Source organism: Sceloporus undulatus, chromosome 2 (assembly GCF_019175285.1).
Source record: "Sceloporus undulatus isolate JIND9_A2432 ecotype Alabama chromosome 2, SceUnd_v1.1, whole genome shotgun sequence".
Taxonomy (NCBI): domain Eukaryota; kingdom Metazoa; phylum Chordata; class Lepidosauria; order Squamata; family Phrynosomatidae; genus Sceloporus; species Sceloporus undulatus.
Genome location: NC_056523.1, coordinates 252,180,594 through 252,199,874, shown reverse-complemented (window position 1 = coordinate 252,199,874; position 19,281 = coordinate 252,180,594). Strand labels below are relative to the sequence as shown.

General features: G+C 37.6%; 1 protein-coding gene across 1 annotated transcript in view; it reads right to left on the bottom strand.

The window, feature by feature from the left end:
• The window catches only part of DAPK1 (death associated protein kinase 1), a 643,597-nt gene that overhangs the window by 13,916 nt on the left and 610,400 nt on the right, over positions 1–19,281 (bottom strand). The window contains exons 11-19 of the mRNA XM_042447762.1: positions 16,710–16,829; positions 16,123–16,221; positions 15,650–15,748; positions 14,761–14,859; positions 12,827–13,024; positions 11,408–11,605; positions 7,242–7,340; positions 3,288–3,365; positions 1,804–2,026 (exon numbers count right to left, since the gene is read on the bottom strand). Of these exons, the coding sequence (XP_042303696.1) occupies positions 1,804–2,026; positions 3,288–3,365; positions 7,242–7,340; positions 11,408–11,605; positions 12,827–13,024; positions 14,761–14,859; positions 15,650–15,748; positions 16,123–16,221; positions 16,710–16,829 (1,213 nt within the window). The remainder of the gene's footprint in view (positions 1–1,803; positions 2,027–3,287; positions 3,366–7,241; positions 7,341–11,407; positions 11,606–12,826; positions 13,025–14,760; positions 14,860–15,649; positions 15,749–16,122; positions 16,222–16,709; positions 16,830–19,281) is intronic.

Below are 19,281 nucleotides of genomic sequence, written 5' to 3'. Positions count from 1 at the left end.
GAGAGAGCAAGTTGAAAAAAGGAGAAGGGGAAAAAAAAAAAAAGATTCCATAGTGCTATCAGAATCTGCCAAGAATATATTTTTTAGGATTTATAAGTGCATAGTAATTAATCACAATAAAACTCTTATATCTTCTTTAAAGAGGCTGTTTTGTACAGTCCCTTAGTGACAAAGGATTTTTTTCTAACACACTTATTTTGTCTATATTTATATATATTTTGTGTCCAATGACTGTTCATATAAAGGAGTTATTTATCTGCCCATCTCCCCCCGTCCCCCGGGAAACCTCCTTGCAACAAAACCACAGGTAGTGGGAAGCAGGAGCTTTGAGCCAGCATGCTGTTCTGTAAGAAGACATGATACTATGCCATGAACTGAGTATATCTGTGACTTTTGCAAGCAGAACTAAAAAAAGGACAGTGTTTCATAGAACTTAACATTTTCAAGAGATTTACATAAACTGCAGTAATTAAGGACATATAGCCATCTTTGTATTCCACTAGCCCCCTCATGTGGTGAAAATTATCAATACTGTACATCACTAACATCCATGAAGGCATCAATAAATTGGGGATTTTAATATGAAGAAAATTACATTTTATATATATTTAATACTAAAAGCATTCTTGTCTATCACTTTTTCAGAATACTTTATGAATTTAACTTTTTATTCTTTAAGTAATGTGAATACAAAAGGAAAGTAGCTCCTTAGCAAGGAGTCCATTTTCCTCCTTCTTAGGACTCCTACTCAGTGGAGTGAATTTCCTTCAGAACTGAAGGTAATGGAATCTGATTGGAGACTCCTTATGCCCAAGTGGAACAGGTTTTCCTAAACATACCTACTAATTGTTTAGGTTGTTGTTGTTATGTGCCTCCAAGTGGACCTTGACTCATGGTGACCCCATGGATGTGACATCTCCAAGTCCCCCCCCCTTTGTCTTTCACTGCTCTGCTCAGGTCTTGCAGACTCATGTTGTGGCCTCTTTGATTAAGTCTAACCATTTGGCAAGTGGTCTTCCTCTCTTTCTACTGCCCTCCACCTTTCCTAGTATCATTGTCTTTTCCAATGATTCATGATTTCTAATGATGTGGCCAAAGTACAGCAGCCTCAGTTTAGCAATCCTGGCTTCCAGGGATATCTCAGGCTTCATTTGTTCATGAACCCATTGTTTAACTTCTTGGCTGTCCATAGTAGCCTCAGCACTCATCTCCAGCACCACATCTTTATTTTCTTTCTGTTTGCTTTCTTCACTGTCCACCTCACACAGTCGTATATGGGGAATATGATGGCTTGTATATTTGCAATGTGATCCCTTGTGCATCTTCCTTTCCTGAAATCAGCTTGCTCCCCTGGAATTTCTTGTTCCATATATCTTAAGAGTCTTGGCTTGCATGGGAAGTTAGTGCAATCACAGAATCATAGAGGTGGAAGACATCTCAAGGGATGGTCCTGTAGTTATTGTAGTCTTTTGTATAGTCAGACCTCTATATTTACAGGGGATTTGTTCTGGATTCCCTCATGGATATAAAAAAAACTTGAAGTCCCATTTTCCCTAATGGCAGTGCAATGTGTCAGAAACTACTTGAAAGCAAATAACATGCACACACAAATTGCTCTTTTTGTCTGAAGGGCAGGTTATAAATACTCAAAATAAAATAAAATAAGAAAAAATATCTATTTTATCAACATTGGAAAGGTGCTACCAAAAAAACTATTCCTTTTTTGTATTTCTGGATACTGTGATTAATATCAATAATTACTGTTATTAACAGTTACAACATAAAGAAACCTTTAAATGTTACCTGATGGCTTATTAGATAACGGTGAAGGAGGAAACCTGACTGAGTTTGTAGAAGAAAGCCTTGGTCTGCGCCTTCTGAAAAAGCTTCTCAACAGCCCACACTTTAGGGACTCTACCAGAGTAGTTTTCCCAGATGCAGAATGGCCAAAGAGCTTAAGTTTTATTCTTGGCTGTAGATTATGAGTAGGTCTAAGTTGGTGGATGAACATTGCTCTATGTGTATCCTAAAAGTGAAAGCAAAGAACAAAACAAACACATAGCTATGAACCAAAAAGTCAAACTAAATATGCTTCTGCTTCAGACATTCCATAGCATATTTTACAGAATAAACAGAGATGTAGGAGTTAGTATTCCTATTAAAATAAAAGGTGCTGGATTTATAGGAGACAAACCAGAATATTTAAGTAGCAGAGATCTGATGTACAAATCTGTATCTGGATGTCAATATTCTTTTAAATGATGCTGGAGACTTGTGTGAGGAGGAAGCAGACATAATCTGGTTCCTTCAAGACCAGTTAATTCAGATACTGGCTACTTTGGGAGTGAAATGTATGCTTAGTTTAAAAAGTACACCAGTTACACATGTGCAGGCTATCTCCATATACCTGAAGACATAATTTTGCAGGGTTCCAGATCATGCCCTCAGGAACAGTGAACACATAAAGATTTAATGGGAAAGTGGATACCATCCTGCTCCTACTACAGGTCTTCACTGTATGTTTGGAAGACTATGTGAAAAGTGATTCATTCTTGAGTCAGCTGTGGCATTAATAATCTAAAACATTAAGATATGTTTGTAAAGAATGACACATTCAAAAGGTATCAAACAAAAGATTGAAAATTTGTTCTCAAGGCTAAATTTCACAACTGACCATGATATCCAACTTTCATTCAATGGAGGTAAATTTAATGCTGTTTTAAAAAAAGTATTTCTATTAACATATAAATTTGATATTGTGTCCCTCCAGGTGTTGTTGGAATGTAACTCCTGGCATCCCTCATCATTGGCTATGCTGGCTAGGACTGCTGGACAGGCTTTTGGTTTATATCATTACACTTATTGTTGGTCTGCACTGTTCACTGCAATCTTTCTTGTTTGTTGAATTCTTCATTTTGTGATTTTTGAAGTCTTCCTGTTTTATGCTTCTTTTTAGATAGATGGCACTTGGGTCTTTATATTTTGTATTATATATTTCCCTCTCCTTTGCCCACAGTTATTCCAGATAAGAGAATTCTGGAATATAAGCTGAATATCCCTTATCCAGAATTCAGAAATTTGAAATACTCCAGAATCCTCCTCTGAAATCCATGTCAGGTCAAGAATCTTGAGGCATCGGTTAAAATTAATGATGAAAACTGCCAATGAATCCTCAAACACATTTTCATCTAGATTCTTAAAAGGTCATTTCCCCCACAGACACCTTTAGTCTCAAGAGATAAAGTGAAAAAAAAATAACAACCTTGATTCTTCATTTATAGACTCACCTTTTTTAGCCTTGTAAGTAGACTGGCTACATGCTCATGCTGCTCAGCTCTAGCCAAATCTTCTGCTGTTTTTCCATCCTGTTAGAAGACAAGTTGTTAGTTACTATGATTTCTTACCCAGAAAATAAATGTGTGTGTATACACACTAGTTCCATTATCATTCTCAAGCTGATAAGAAAATAAATGCTGTCAGAAGCAAATGAATTACAGAGAAAACACCAAGAACAAAACAAAATTACATATAGAAAGCATTAAAAACATTTTAGTATTAAAAAACAAAACAAAGCAGTACCCATCCCAAAAACCTGAATAGCTTATTTTGCAGGAATATGCAACTTGATTTTACAGAAACAGCATAAAGTCGATAATATTATATTTTCAGTATGCTTTCTTGAAGAATGTATTTCTAATATTAAGTATGAATTCTATCCTGATGCACACTGAATATAAAAGCTAGGATAAAGAAAGAGGGAAAACCAATAGCCTGATTAATGTATCTACAAACTTCAAGTAGTGGTGCTAGAACAGGAGCACAATGTTAAACAGCTCAAGCAAATTCGGGAGAAGAGTAAATTTGTCTTCAGCATTGATCCTGACTTTTAATTACCTCTATTTCACAGGTCAGCAGTTTGAGATGAAATGAGCTGCAAGAAAAACTGCTTACTACAGCAGTTCTTTAGGACTGTATGAATGCAACTGCTTTGTGCAGTGCTACCCACTGACCTATCAAATTTTTCATTTAGAAAAAAACTCAATTTGTGTTTTACAATATTAAAAAACACTGTTCTCTTTACAACTGTTTCTCAAACAGGACTACTTTAGGATTTACTAAAGAAGATTAACGTAATGGTACATTTGTCATTGTTGTTGTGTGCCCTGAAGTCATTTCCGACTTATGGCAACCCTAAAGTGGTTGGTATAAAGTATATTAGAAGGCAAGAATGTGTGACTTGCCTCAGATCACTGAGTGGGTTTCCACAGCTGAGGGGGAATGAAACTCCAGAGTTGTAGACCATGCTGGCTCTCTGATGGTACATTATCAGGACTTAAATCAAAGAGATCAAAAGAATGAAAGAAATACAAGACTAAAACTAAAGTAACCCTACTTTCTCTACTATCCCTGAACTATGCCTCCATAATACTATTTACATATTTCTTTTGCTATTATTAATGTGCTTTGTACCTCTCTCTTGCTGATTGATTCGTTGTGATTGGGCGGGCTATAAATAAATCCTTATTATTATTAAATCCTTATTATGATATTGACTGACTGAGATTCTAATATACTATATACTAAGTAGGTATAAGTGTAGCCAGGTGGCAGTTACTCTGTATTATCAGAATCAAGTAAAGGTTTATAGTGTTAACAACACATCCTTTGTTCTCCTTTTACTCATGTAAACTACAATGAAATTTTAGAAACATAACTTTTTCTCAATATTCATGTAGTATAGAACTATCTAGCAAAGTAAACCATTAAATCAAGCAATAACAGCAGTTAAATTAGTTGCCATTTTTAAACCATGACATTGTGTTATATGTATTTCTGCTGCTTTACTTAGCAAAGAATGGTTCATTCACAACAAACATGGTGCATGTTGCATTCTGGTTCAGCCAGAATATTAATTTATTAACATATTAAAAATTACAGATTTACCAGAAGCAAATTTTCTACAGCAACAAACATAACACAAAGAAGGCTTAGTGATAGAAGTTTGGGCTTAGGCAGCATTGCTTACTGCAATACAAAAGCTAGTGTGCAAACCCTGAGTGTCCCTGTTATTGTCTGTGGAACACCAAAAGATATGTGGATAGTTTCAGAATGTACATGAAGAGACATAAGGCAATGGCCATTCACTATTTAGATTCAGAATATGGGTGGTGAAATTGTGTCCTGTGGGAAACATGTAGCCCTCCCAACCTCTTCTTGCAGCCTCTATGACACCTCTTTGTTGTTGCATGCCTTAAGGTAATTTCTGATCTTATGGAGACCCTATGGTTGAGAATGTGTGATTTGCCCAGTGTCACTTAGTGCTAAGCAGGGATGCAAACCCTGGTCTTCCAACTCAAACAACTACCATATATACTTGTCTATAAGTCTAAAAATTTATGCCCAAAAATTGACCCCAAAATCCCAGGTCGACTTATTTATGGGTCAGTATGGTAATGTGATAGCAGCTCTTTCAGATTTCCCCATGAGGTGGGGAGAGAGTTTCTTTTTCTCTCGAGCCAAGCAGAAAGAGTCCTGGGTGATTAATTGCTGTTAAACAATCAAACAGAGTCTCTCTCCCACCCACACTGCTGCTGTCTAGGGAGTGAAGGATGAAACCAAAGCTGAAACGCTGAAGCAAAAAGATTCAGTTAGAGTCCCTGTTGCTGTGCGCACACATACACACACTGAAGGAGCATCCAAATTTTACCCTCAACGTATTCATGGGTCATGGCAAAATCCCTAAGTTTGGCCCCAAAACCTACCCTCAGGTTGACCTATAGTCGAGCATATATGGTATATCACACTGGCTCATAGGACACCCTTGCAAATTCCTAAATCCTGTCCCCTCCCCTCAAATAAGAGTCAATTCTTCTTGTAAAAAGAAATATGGTGACTGTGGGATTTATTCTTCAGATCAACCAATAGCCCAGAACAAGAATTCAGTATTTTATGTCTCATTACCAGCCAGCCATGGATGCACTATGACAATATACAACTGCAACACCTTTTGTTGTCCATATATGGATTGTCAACTCTATATGGACTTCAGCCACTTCTGTTGGAAGAATTCAGTGTATCTACAGAGAAACTGAAATCAACTAATCTAGTCTATAAATATTTGTGAGAATGTTCTAAATTTGATATTAATGAAATCAGAATAGAGTAAAATAAGGTGTTAGGCTCTCCTGGTATGAGTCATCCAATGAAAATGTTTTTAAAACTTTATACCTAAAATTATGTATGATTCAGCAGAAACTGACATTTAGGATATATTGACACCCTTAGGAGTTCTACTACAACTAAATGTTAGTAATGAAACAGAGAGGGATTCCATGCAACATGATGTGGATAAGTTCTATGGTTATCCCTTTCTGGTTGGATGTATTACAACATATTAATTTTATATTAGAAAAATATTTGGCATTTGTTTATTAAACATTCTTTTATTTATTTAAATCAATGTATAATGTGGAATTTAACTGATGGTCAGCAGGTTTGGATCCTGTATGCTTTTACTCTTGCTAAAAATTTGGACTCCACAGTTTGAAAGATAAATATTCATTAACTATTGTTCAATGTCCAGAAGAACTTACTGCTTTTATTATACATATTATGTATTTTTCATATATGTCAACTTCAAGAAAGTGTGTTTTGGACATCTGATCAGTTTATATAAATGTATATGCTGAGCTGCCATTCATAGGTATTTCCCTTTTTTTTCTTTTTCTCCTCTTCCCTCTTTTTTGTAATTATACTGCAAAAATAGTGAAAGGAGAAAAGAGAATAGGGGAGCTGACTGAAAACAGTGGTCCAGACTGGTTTGTCAAGTAGTAATTATGCTATAAATACACCTGAAAATTTGTCTATCCATTCACTTTCTCCAACACATACACATGCACTGAGAAATACCTCCTTTTTCTTAGCTCAAAAACATTTTAGAAGCACTAGCCTCAAGAATATTTTTTAAAAAGACTTGAGTTCATGATATATACCAGAAAATGACCAACAGGTTACTGAAAACAACCAATTTTTCAGCAAAGATATTGTTGATACGGCAAGAATAGCATTTCTGATTAATTATTCAGCATTTCAGATTAAAATGCTGATTAACTGCTACTTGTTTAAGCAGAAAAGGCAAATGCTCTATTTTAAAAAACAAAATGTTACATTTTAGAACTATTTTTAAAATCTTTTAGAAAACTGCCTCAAAGCAATGAAAATAATACTGGATTCATACTTACAGATGTTAAAGCTTCCACATTAGCTCCACTGAGACAGAGGTATCGGACAACATCAAGAATGCCATTGTTTGCTGCCAGATGTAGAGGTGTTCGCCCATACTGTAAAGGGGGAAAAAAAGACTTCTAAACAATGATCCAGTTAATAGACACATACCTCAATCTCTTTACATAAGTTTCACACAACAGTTTCTGTATTTGCATCACATTGTTGTTGTGATTTATGTATTTGTGTGAGTTGTGTAACTTACATGAAAAATTGCTGGAACTGAATTGGAAATCTGTTTAGGACTAGACAGTGGAAGGGTTAGTCAGTGATTAAAAGAAGAAGGCCTCTCTAGCTGAGCTAACACCCATACTGGAAGGAAGTGACTCCATCAACCACTAATACTGGGGAAGTCAGCAATACTGATTATATTACTAGACAGGAATTAAGAGCTCTGCCTCCAGTGTGATACTCTGTGGTTGACAAATAATGCCTGCTGGACAATTAAGTCACACTGATAGGGAATATCACCTTCTGGTCAGGGTGATCAACTAAACTGTTGTTAGTCAAACTATGGCCATATGTGCTCCCATCTTAACCACACATAAAACCATTGGTTAGGCCATGTGATGTTTCCAAGTAGCACAGTAGAGCCAGGGCTCACAGGACTGAAGTTCTAGGACATTTTCATTAGCAGTCTATGACATCATGTTACCTTCCCACTTCAACATCCCTGTTCTCCCTGAAGTTAGCTGCAGTTCCCACAATAGCTGGAAGGGATATTCCTAGCAATGAATCATTGGAGCTTATCGCACGAGCCCTGGGGAACGGGCCCAACGAGGAACGGAAGGGAGAGGGAAGGGAACTGGGATATCACCCATTTTACTGCATGGGGAAATGCTGCCGAAAGTCACAAATCCGTTCCCCAACCATCCCATAGGAGGCAATTTTCAAGAAATATTCAGAATCGTTCATCAGCGGCGTTCTCCTGTGTGGTAAAATGGGTGATATCCCCGTTCCATTCCATGTCGGGCCCGTTCCCCAGGACTCATGCAATGAGCTCCATTGTTACGTGCTATCTATCTATCTAGTATTTGAGGTGGCTTTACATAATATTTTTTTCTTGGTAAAGTTGAGGTCTTCTAGAAATTGTTTTACATCAACACAGCCCCCTGACTTTTGCATACAGAGAATCTGTTGCCATAAAGACTGTCTTGGTGAGGACTTGCACTTCAAAATTATCACTGCTTTTAGGTTATGGATGCCTGGAACTAGGCCTACTTTACATTTTCCCTTAAGGTCTCCTCTAGACAAGGTAAACATTTCAAAAGCTTGTGGTATTTGTTACTGAAGTTTTCACTTTTTAAAAACAACATACAAATGGCATGTCTGTTGTCATGGGCTATTTTCTGACAATTTCTGGCACTAGCTGCAATATTTTATTCCTACTGTCACAGGGGTTGCTTTTCAATTTTGAGACAACAGGTTCTTTTCTCCATTTTTATTTACTTTAAAAAAAGAGTTATATTATAACAGTGTACCAACAAAATGGCATTTTTGACTTCTAACTGTACAACAATTAAGAATAAAAAAATTATAATGAGGAACAAACTTGCCCTTTATATCATAGCACCACCTGAGCAAATCAGCAAACCACCTCAGTAATCCCTCCCCTTTAAAGAACACTTTTGGAAGAGCCTTAGTACAGATCCAACATATTGGCTGCATCTGCACTGCAGAAATAATCCAGTTTGACACTGCTTTAACTGCCATGGCTCCATGTTAGGGAATTCTGGGTATTGTTTTGTGAGACATTTTGCCATCTCTCTCTGGGAACTCTGGTGCCACAACAAACTACAAATCCCATGATTTCATAGTACTGAGCCACGGCAGTTTAAGTGGTGTCAAACTGGATTATTTCTCTAGTGTGGAGGCAAGCCATTGTTACAAACAATCCTCCACAAAAAATGGGACAAGGGGATGCAGTGGTGACAACAACTAGCAAAACCCAAGCAGCTATACTGTGTGAACTCATACTTCTTTAGATCAGTCTGGATAAGCCCTTGACCCTCTGCTTCCAAAGAATACAATATAACGGAGGAGTCTGTTTCTTAAAGTCCTGGCTCTAACCTAGAGGCTCTTCCTCAGTTAGTTTTGCTCTCTGCACTGTTCCTACTAGAAATACAAAGCTCCTGTTCAGTAAAGCAGAATAAGATAACGGAAAGGGAGTTTCTATCATCCCTAAATCTATTTTTAAGGAGCATTTTCACTGCACAATGACTAAAAGCTCCTTCCATCTTTCCCTTTTTTTTGTGGTGTGTGTGTATATGTGGATTAGGGAAAGATTTTTGTTTTCACCCTACTTCCTTTAAGCCAATTTCTCTTAAAGATACATATACTAAGAACATAGTAAGAACTTGGCTCATAACACAACAAATATCTATTGGGTTAACATTCCTGTATATGTTTTCTGCAATCTTTTGCGCAAGTGCTTGGTAAAATCAATTTATTTGTTATTTTGTAATTTTAATAATTTGATACTAATGAATTAAATGTTTCATCTTTTTCTAATCATTCTGAATCAATGACAGCCTGGTGGTGAGGAATAATGAATAGAGAAAAGGGGCAACAACTGAGTACATATTTTGCATTTCTGATTACTTGATTCAATTTTGACATCTTCAATTAAAAAGATATTCCACTGAAATATCAGGAAAAATACTTGTCTCAAACTCTGAAGAGCCTCTATAGTAGACTGAATAAGATCACTTGCATCACACTAGATAGGACAGTGATTAAAATCTAATAAACTAGTTGATGCCAAGTTTTGCAATTAAGAATAAACATTGCATTAATTATGTTATTGCATGATTTGATATTAAATATAATTCAGGATTACAATGGTATCAAAGAATCTTCACTCTCTAAATCTAACATGTGACTAAAAGTTTGCAGAACCTATTACTTGCACAAATCCAGAGAGCTCAAGTTCAAGCCTACTTGAATATAAATGATGTCCACAGTAGGTAAGCTTTTTAAATGCAATGTTTGGGGGTGGGGTGGAGGTGCAGGGCGAAACTTGTATGAAGTCACCAAGACCAGTCAAAGACTTTGAACCATAAAATCAAATCCTTAGCAGTATTAACTCAGTCTTTATGAAAACAGAGTTTCTATCATGGCTCTGCATTTAATTGCTTAATCAGTCAGGATTAAACCAACACAAGGGGGCAGAGGGCTTATTATCATAAGCTATTTTTTTAGCTTGGCAGCTGGTGACATTTCCATTTAAAAATAATCCCAATAAATGATTGCACAGCCAAAAATCCAGAACTTCCACAGCTAGTTGTAGGATAAGAGGTCACTGAGGGATTTTAGGTGGCAAGATGACATTTCAATCTTACTTAATAATACTGTACTTTCAAAAGAAAAAAAGAAGTTTAAAAATGTAAGGCACGTAGAAAATTATATAAAAAACTACATTATCCAGAACATGCCTTCACTCTGTAATATTAGACCATCTAAGTTGGGTTGGCCCAAGCCAAATTTGGCAGCCCCCAAACCTCCAGTAAACCCCTCCAAAGCCTCAGGACCCACCAATTAAACTTAGTGAAATATTGCATCCAAATCACTCAAATTGCTACAAAATATATCAGCTTGGGTTGATTTCCCCCCATGCGCAAATATTTAAAATGGTTAATATTTGGTTGAAATTGACATTGACATCACATCACTTCTGGATCTGCTGAACCTTGTCTGTGCAACTGTCTGGGAGAGGTGTTAGGTGTTGGGACAAAAACTATCACCTACCCTGGTACAGTTGCCCACCACTGACCTGAAATATATCCAGCCAGCCATCCAAATGCAAAGGCAAGCAGAGTGTAAAACCACATAAATCAGGACCATTGAAATTTGTTGGTGTTGTTATCTGACTTGAAGTCAACTCTTGCCTTTGGTGACCTTACCTTAGTGTTTTCTTGGCAAGATTTATTCAGATGAAGTTTGGTGTTTTCCTCTTCATGCCTCTGAACCCTGGTCTCCCACAGTCACAGTCCAACACTCAAACCACTACACTATGCTGGCTCCCACACAATGAAAATACTCTGAACTAATTCAGGTTTCTATGAGGAAAGCTATGATAAACTGCCACTCAAGAAGGAGAAGAAGAGAGCTGCTGTATGATTACCTTATTAGTGACATCAATGTTACAATTTGCTTCACAGAGTGCCATCACGATGGGGATGTTTCCATCTTTGCAGGCTACATGAATAGGAGTGTTCCCATGTCTGTCCTGGAAATCTATAGAACATCCCTGACTGATGAGCGTTTTAACCACTTCCATCTGACATCTTCGGACTGCCAGGTGAAGAGCTATATGTCCATCCTAAGGGCACATGCATTTTTAAAAAATAAACTAATGCATTCAGTTTACACCCCATTTTTCCTTATATAAACTTAAAGTGATAAAAATTTACACAGTACATTAACTCATAAATCCTGAAATAATAAATTATTTTATTCTAAAATATAACAGAAGCAATATTGAGAAGCAATGAAACTGATGCCCTACTACAAAATAATGACACCAGACATAAGCAAACAAGGAGTAAACAAGGGCCATTTTATTGACTTGACTGCCTGGTCATTTATTGGAAAGCAAAACCAGAGAGGGCTCACCCTGAGACTTTATAATAAAGGGCAGAAAACCACAGATCAACCCAAGACCAGAATCCTTCTCTACTCCCCAGTCCCACATTCTATGGAAGGGCTTCCAAAGTCCAGCCCTTCACCAAAAGGGTGCCAAGGTGTACACTGATCTCTTATATTCACTGACCTGAATTCATGAAGGCACTTAAATTGTCCCCTTCCCCACTTTGCCTTGCAGCTGAGCTACAATAGGAGCACAAATCAAACGCTTGTTCTCTAAGAGTCTGCACAGTTATGTTAACTGAGCCTTGGAAAACAACATGATGGTGGGTGGGTGAACAACTGGATCTTTAAAAAGGGAGATCCTTTGTGAAATCCATAAATGCATTCAAAGAAATGCATTTAAAACAATGATTTTAGCAGTACTAAACAGACTAGTACTATTTTATTTATTTAGTGAGCCTTGATTAATGATGAACAATGGCCCCCAGTATGCAAGTATCATACTGAAAGGAAAGTAAGGTGTGGTATAGAGCGCCAAAAAGAGGTGCCTCTCTTTGCTCTGCAAGAGTGCCGCAGCAACCAAATTGTGTGGTGCTGCTGCGGAACAAAAAAGGAGTGTGCGGAAGCGGCTTCTTTTTGTGGTGCCGCTGCAATGCCACAAAGCTCCAGAGACAGCACGGTGATGTAGCAGCTGCGCTGCCCCATTTGGAAGCGGCGCAGCTGCGACATCATAGTTACGTGCCCCGTCTGGTGGGCATGCCGCAGCTGCGGCATATCCATGACATGCGAGGGTTGCTGGGCGTGTGGGTGCTCTACCCACCAGGCAACCCTCGCACATGATGAGGGCGCTGCAAAGGTCCATCTGTTCTAAGCCTTAGATAATTAATTCTGCTTTATTAAAAAACTTTATATAGGTAATTTTTTGTGAAATATTACCCATACAACTGTAACTAACCTTGTCAGTTGCATCAAGGTCAGCGCCATGTTCTGCCAAACATTCCACAATATCATGGTAACCTCTAGCTGATGCTGTCAAGAGTGGGGTTTCCCCTTCTCTATTTTTAACGTTCACATTACAGCCTGCCTTGCACAGTGCTTTGGTAACAAGGTAGTAGCCATGCCAAGCAGCACAGTGCAAAGGTGTTTCTTCTTCCTATAAAATAATGTAATAATATTAATAAAGCTTACATGTCTCAGATCATTACTGCTTTCATAGCACTTACAATTATGACCAACACAAACCCTGAAGAAACTAGAATGTTGTTCTTCACATAGCCATTATTTTTCCTGCAACGATAATACATGAAATAACTCTGAGACAACTCAGTTAATACGACTATGATTAAATGGTGACATCTCTGCAACACTATACAGGGAATGTACTACTGATCTGTCACAAGAGAAACATGGTACCTGAAAATGTCTTGAGAGAAGTTATATAAACTTTCTAGGACAATCATCACTGGGAGAGCAACTGTTTAATTTTTTTTTTAAAAAAAAGGAATTGTAAAATTGCTTTCAAAATGGCATAGCCTATCACATTTCCTTAACATCTATCTGCAGCATTTTTACTTAGGGCCAGCTCACTCAATCATTTTTCCAGAGACACAAGGGCAGCCAGTCAGAGCAAGCAGCACTTCTTATGCCTGTAGTGATTACCTGGAAAATTCAAGGAATTATACTGTTTTTGGCTGTATTGTATGTTTCATGTTGTAAAGCTTAGTTAGGATTTTTCACATGTTCACAAATTATAACAACGTGAATGCTCCAGAGAGTAAGACCTGAACCAATGGACAAGAGATTCTACCCAAACATTAGAAGGAATATCTTGATTGTAAGAGTTGTTTGACAGTGGAAGAGATTGCCTCAGAAGATGATGCACTCTCTTTCTTTAAACAGAAGTTGGGCAGCCATCTTTCAGGAGTGCTTTGTGTAATCCTGAATGGCAGGGGACTGGATTAGATGACCCTTTCTGTTTTATGAATGATCCTTTAATGTTGGTGTTTGGAAGGTGTCTGAAACTATTTTGAGTCTTCAGTATTAGTAAACTAGTGGTTTTCAAACATTGGGGCAGGACTCCCAGGGGCCATGCAAGAGTTCTTGAAGGGGGTGTGACACTAAAAAGCTTTGGTCCTTCCCTTTCCTCCTCTTCCCAAGCTTTTTTATGCGTCGAATTTATACATGTGTTGAGTTAAATACTGAATTTATTTAAATAAAACTATTCTACTTTGAATGAAATTATTATGAAGTTATTTCCTTATACAGTGTTAAAATATGTATATACATGAATGTACAATGAAAATATGCATACTAAATAAAATATTTTTATACATATATTTTTTCAGGGGGTGCGATGTCTGCATGTAGATATAAAGGGAGGTCCTTAGTGTAAAAAGTTTGAGCACCAATGCAGTAAACAGTTGGGGAAGGTTCAATCTCTGGCATGGGACTGGGGAAGATTCCTCTTTCAATTCCTTTAAAGCTGATGGCAATCAGTATAGACAACAGCAAACAAAATGGTTTGAGGCAGTATAAGATAGTGTCTAACAGGACACTTTGGAGGTATACTGTTTAAATGATGCATGTGTCCTAAGAGTCTGGAAGCCATGCCAAAACCAGTCCTAAGGACTAGAGCACAGCTTTGGTGCAGCTTCCGGACTCTTAGGATGCATGCATCATTTAAACAGCATACCTCCAAAGTGACCCGAAGCAGCTTTATTTTGGCAGTCTGTATGGGGCCTAACTTTCATTAAGAGAATTTAAAAACACTACCCCAGACTCTTATTAAAAAGTGTTTAATAAAATAAACACACAACTTTCAAGGATCGAATGCCAAGATATTTCCTTACTTAACTGAGGGACAAAGTTTAGCTACTGCTCACTACTTACTTTATCTTGAAAATTTGGATTTGATCCAGTGCTGCACAGGTACTGAACCACATCAACATGACCATACCGGGATGCTACATGGAGTGCAGTTTCTCCAGACTGTGATTAGAAGACAACAATATACAAGGATTACTTCTCATGCCAGGCTGCTGAATACCTCCACATCATGAATCACACTCGCAAACACTGGATGTGAACTATATGCACTGAGAAGCAGTGGGAGGCGTGTCCTTTTAGCCACATTCAAAGGAAGAAGACATTGGACTGGATATACTAACATTTTACTGGACTAGAAAAGTACATCATCTATTCATTTGTGGAAATTTGTTCTCTGCCCTGATTGTTATTCCTAACTATAGAAAGGCTGAAATAGGTTCCTATAGAAAATTCACTAGAAACCTCAGTTGGTTTTATTTTTGAAGGTTGTCAGGAATTCAAAAAGCAAAATTCTGAGCTTGACCCAGTTTGGTTATCAGTTGTTTAATGTTCATATTATTATCTAATTAAATCATAAACATTCCCTAGCCTTCAAATTCTCACGAGTAAAAGATTCAGATATTTTGGCAGGCTACTTAAAGAGTTTATAATACCTCAAATATTATTGGAAGATTCAGGGTAGGAAAGGAATCATAGTATGTCATACGCGGGTGCAACATATGTGGCTTTCAGCATATGCTGAAAGCCGTGCTGGAAAAAACTCTGCCATGCTCTGGAAGAAGTAATGGGGCATGTGCCCATGGAGCATGCGCTGCAGGCACAAGCCCCATTATTTTGAAAACCAAAGGTATAACCAAAATATCCTTTTTAAAAATGGTGTAGCTTGTTTTAAACTTAGCATTGCATGGAAAGTAACACTTTAAATGTTAAAATATGAAATATATTCCTTTACCTTGTCTCTAACATCCAAAGGACATTTATTTCCATAGAGAAATTTCAGAGTTTCTACATGACCGTGTCGAGATGCCCAGTAGATTGCATTAGATCCTGCCTGTCCAAAATATGTGATGATAGTAATCAAGAAAACCATAAGCAAATGGAAGCAATTTGTTGCAAGCATTTTTTCTATAAGTTTAGAATAAATATTAAGATCCAAGGAAAGAACTTTTACACATCAGAAGCATTTTCAGTATAATAATATATAATTCAGTATATTAGGTCAAATTAAGCAATTAAAGCATTGAATAAAAGAAGATAATTGAATTGTTTGTGGCAATATTAAGTGAATCACTGAACTGAAAGAATGTTCAATATCTAAAATCTTTATGCCAATGTAAACAAAGGCTCAAATTGGCTGTTCTTCTTAAATGCATTGCAAATAACTAATATGCTTTACTATGAACAGTGATCAAACAATCTCCCCACCTTATCCTGGACGTCAATGCGAGCGCCTCGCTTCAGAAATAACTGAAGCATTTGAATATTCCCACATCCAGCTGCAATTAGAAATGGAGGTGTTCCATGCTATTAAAAAAAGAAAGAAAGAAAGAAAGAAACCACATTTAAAATTGGGCTTACTCAATACTTTATTTGATATTCCTCACACAAAGATTTTTCTGAATTAATGCTGGGAAGTTTATGAATCTTTGGATGATTTTTTGTTTGCCAGTAAGAATGATATCCATATGTGTGTGTATTTATTACACACACACACACACACAGTGTGCCTGCATCATACACAGGCGCGCCTTCAGCGGCTTTCAGCATATGCTGAGAGCTGCATTGGGAAAAGGGGTGGCACACCCCATAAGGGGTAATGGTGTGCGCATGCCACCGCACCGTACTGCTGCCATATGCATGAGCTCCATTAATTTAAATGTGGCTCAAGCATACATGGAATTCCACTTACACGGGGGGTGGTGGTGTCCAGAACAGATCCCCCGCGTAAGGGAAGGGCAGACTGTATATAATATAGTCAACTATTTACAAATAGTTGGATAAACACAACATACCTTGTTTGGTTGATTGATGTCATAATTGGTTAAAGACCCCAGAAGGTGCTGGAGACCAGGAACGTTGTCATCATTGATGGCATGTATGATGGCTTTCATTACAAATGAATCTTCCTCATCCTTATAAATTAACCAGAAAGAAGCATAAAGTGGGGATGAGACAGGAATAGAAGAGAGACAAAATTAGATGAGATTAGTAGCCTGGGAAATAGAACTCTCCCCGCTGTGAAGCATGGAAATGCAAAAAAATAGGAATACACTGCAGTTGTACAATGTGACAGTGATATGCTTCAGAGTAGTAGTACTTTTTAAAAGAACATCATGTTGGTCATCACCGGTGTACAACTCTTTATTTTCAGGATGCTTTTGTTGTCTGTTCTCTTCACAACAACAACAACAACAACAAGTATTTGTGCATTGGGGATTGATCTTTCTGGATATAGTAGCCTACTATTTTCAATGGAGAAGCAGAAAGATCCTACATGAAAAAGTGAGGGATAATTCAACACAAATAAATAGCCTGCCGGAGCCTGAAGTCTCCTTTTCCTGTATTGCTCCTAACATGATATTTAAAAAATCAGCTGCTTATTAGTCCCCTATTGGCATTTTATAATTTGAGAACATTTTTAAAAAGCCACTTCAATACTAAAGACAGCACTAAGCAAAATTGATCAATCAACACCATACAGTGCTACAATTAGGTGTATCTTGGGTTTCTGATTATAACCTGAAGGCCACAGGACTGCAGACCAGCTGGTTGAGGAAAAGAAAATATAACCGATTCAGTGCTAAAACTGAACAGCACATCAATATGTGAAGATTATATTTATGAACATGTGGAAGTTAGCAGAAGGGCAAAAAAAATAATAAGACAGATTAAAGCAGCACTCAGCTGAACTTTTGATGTTTCAGCCTTTTAATTCTCAGGGGACAATGTTTACTCAATATTTCTAATGACTATTTAAAAAGAGTGGAACACAGGGAGGCATTTCATTCAGTGTATAACAGAATCTCAAAAAGAAATGTTCTAGATTTACTCAACTTTGAGTATAAATCATAGAATCATAGATTTGGAAGAGACCATAAGAGTAATTCAGTCCAGCTCTTGCCATGCAGGGATATGCAACCAAAGCACTCCTGACAGATGGCCATCCAGCTGCTATTTTAAAACCTTGAAAGTAGGAGACTCCACTACACTCTAAAGCATTATATTTCGTGTTGAACACAGCTCTTACTATGAGGATGTTCTTCCTAATGTTTAGGTGGAATCTCAAGGGCTCAGTTAAAAAAAAGAGGGAAGACAACTTCCTGTGGAAGTTGGAAAGTGGAAAGTACTCTCTTCCATTATCAAAGGCAGTGAAAGCAACAGTTTAAATATACAGTATGGGCTCCGTATTCCAAACTGCATTGTTATTTAACTCAGCACAACCTTGATAAAATTTGAAACAGTAACTTTTTATCACTATCTGGGTATAGTCTCACCAAAGGATGGAAGAAATTTGTTGACTGTGGGTGGGAGGAGAGAATAAATAAGTAGATTGTATCATATGACCAATATAGGGCCAGCATGATGTAGTGGCTTGAGTACTGAACTATGACTCTGGAGCACAGGGTTCAAAACCCTGCTCAGCCATGGAAACCCACTGAGTGACCCTAGGCAAATCACTCTCTCAGCCTCAGAGGAAAGTAAAATCAAAACTCCTCTGAACAAATCTTTCCAAGAAAACCCTCTGTTAGGTTCATGTCAAAAACGAATTGAAAGCAAACAACCACCATCAACACCACACGAGGATGGCTAATAGCATTTTTGAAGCTTAAAAGCAAAACAAAACAAGGAAATTAACTGTTGCAATTACTATGGAGAAACAAAAAGTTACTTTTTAAAAATTGCAATAGTAACTCATTTGGGAGTTCTTGCAACTATGATCATAAATAGTCACTTTTTGATAACTTGGATGAAGGGATCTTGGGAAGTGAGAAGAGGGATCTTTCAAATACCTTTTTTATTTATTAAAAACCTATCTCTATGATACAAGTGAGTGGTAATGTTGAATCTACCACATTCACAGGAATATGAGCCCTGCAGGTAGTCATAAATCAATGTTGGAAGAGATGACAAGGGCCTTCCAATCCAACCCCTGCCATTGAAGAACTCACAATCAAAGCATCCCTCACAGATGGCCATCTAGCCTCTGTTTAAAGACCTCCAAAGGAGGAGACTCCATCATGCACTGAGGGAGTGCATTCCACTGTCGAACAGCTCTTACTGTCAGGAGGTTGCTCCATCCTCAATGTGACAACCCTTCAAATACTTAAACAGGGCTATCATAGCATCTCTTAACCATTTCTTCTCCAGGCTAAACATACCCAGCTCCCTAAGTCTTTCCTCATAAGGCATGATTTCCAGACCCTTCACCATTTTGGTTGCCCTCCTCTGGACACGCTCCAATATGTCAACATCCTTTTTGAATTGTGGTGCCCAGAACTGGATACTGTATTCCAGGTGAGGCCTGACCAAGGCAGAATAGAATGGCACCATTATTTCCTAGTCTTGGGTGAATGCTATACTGTA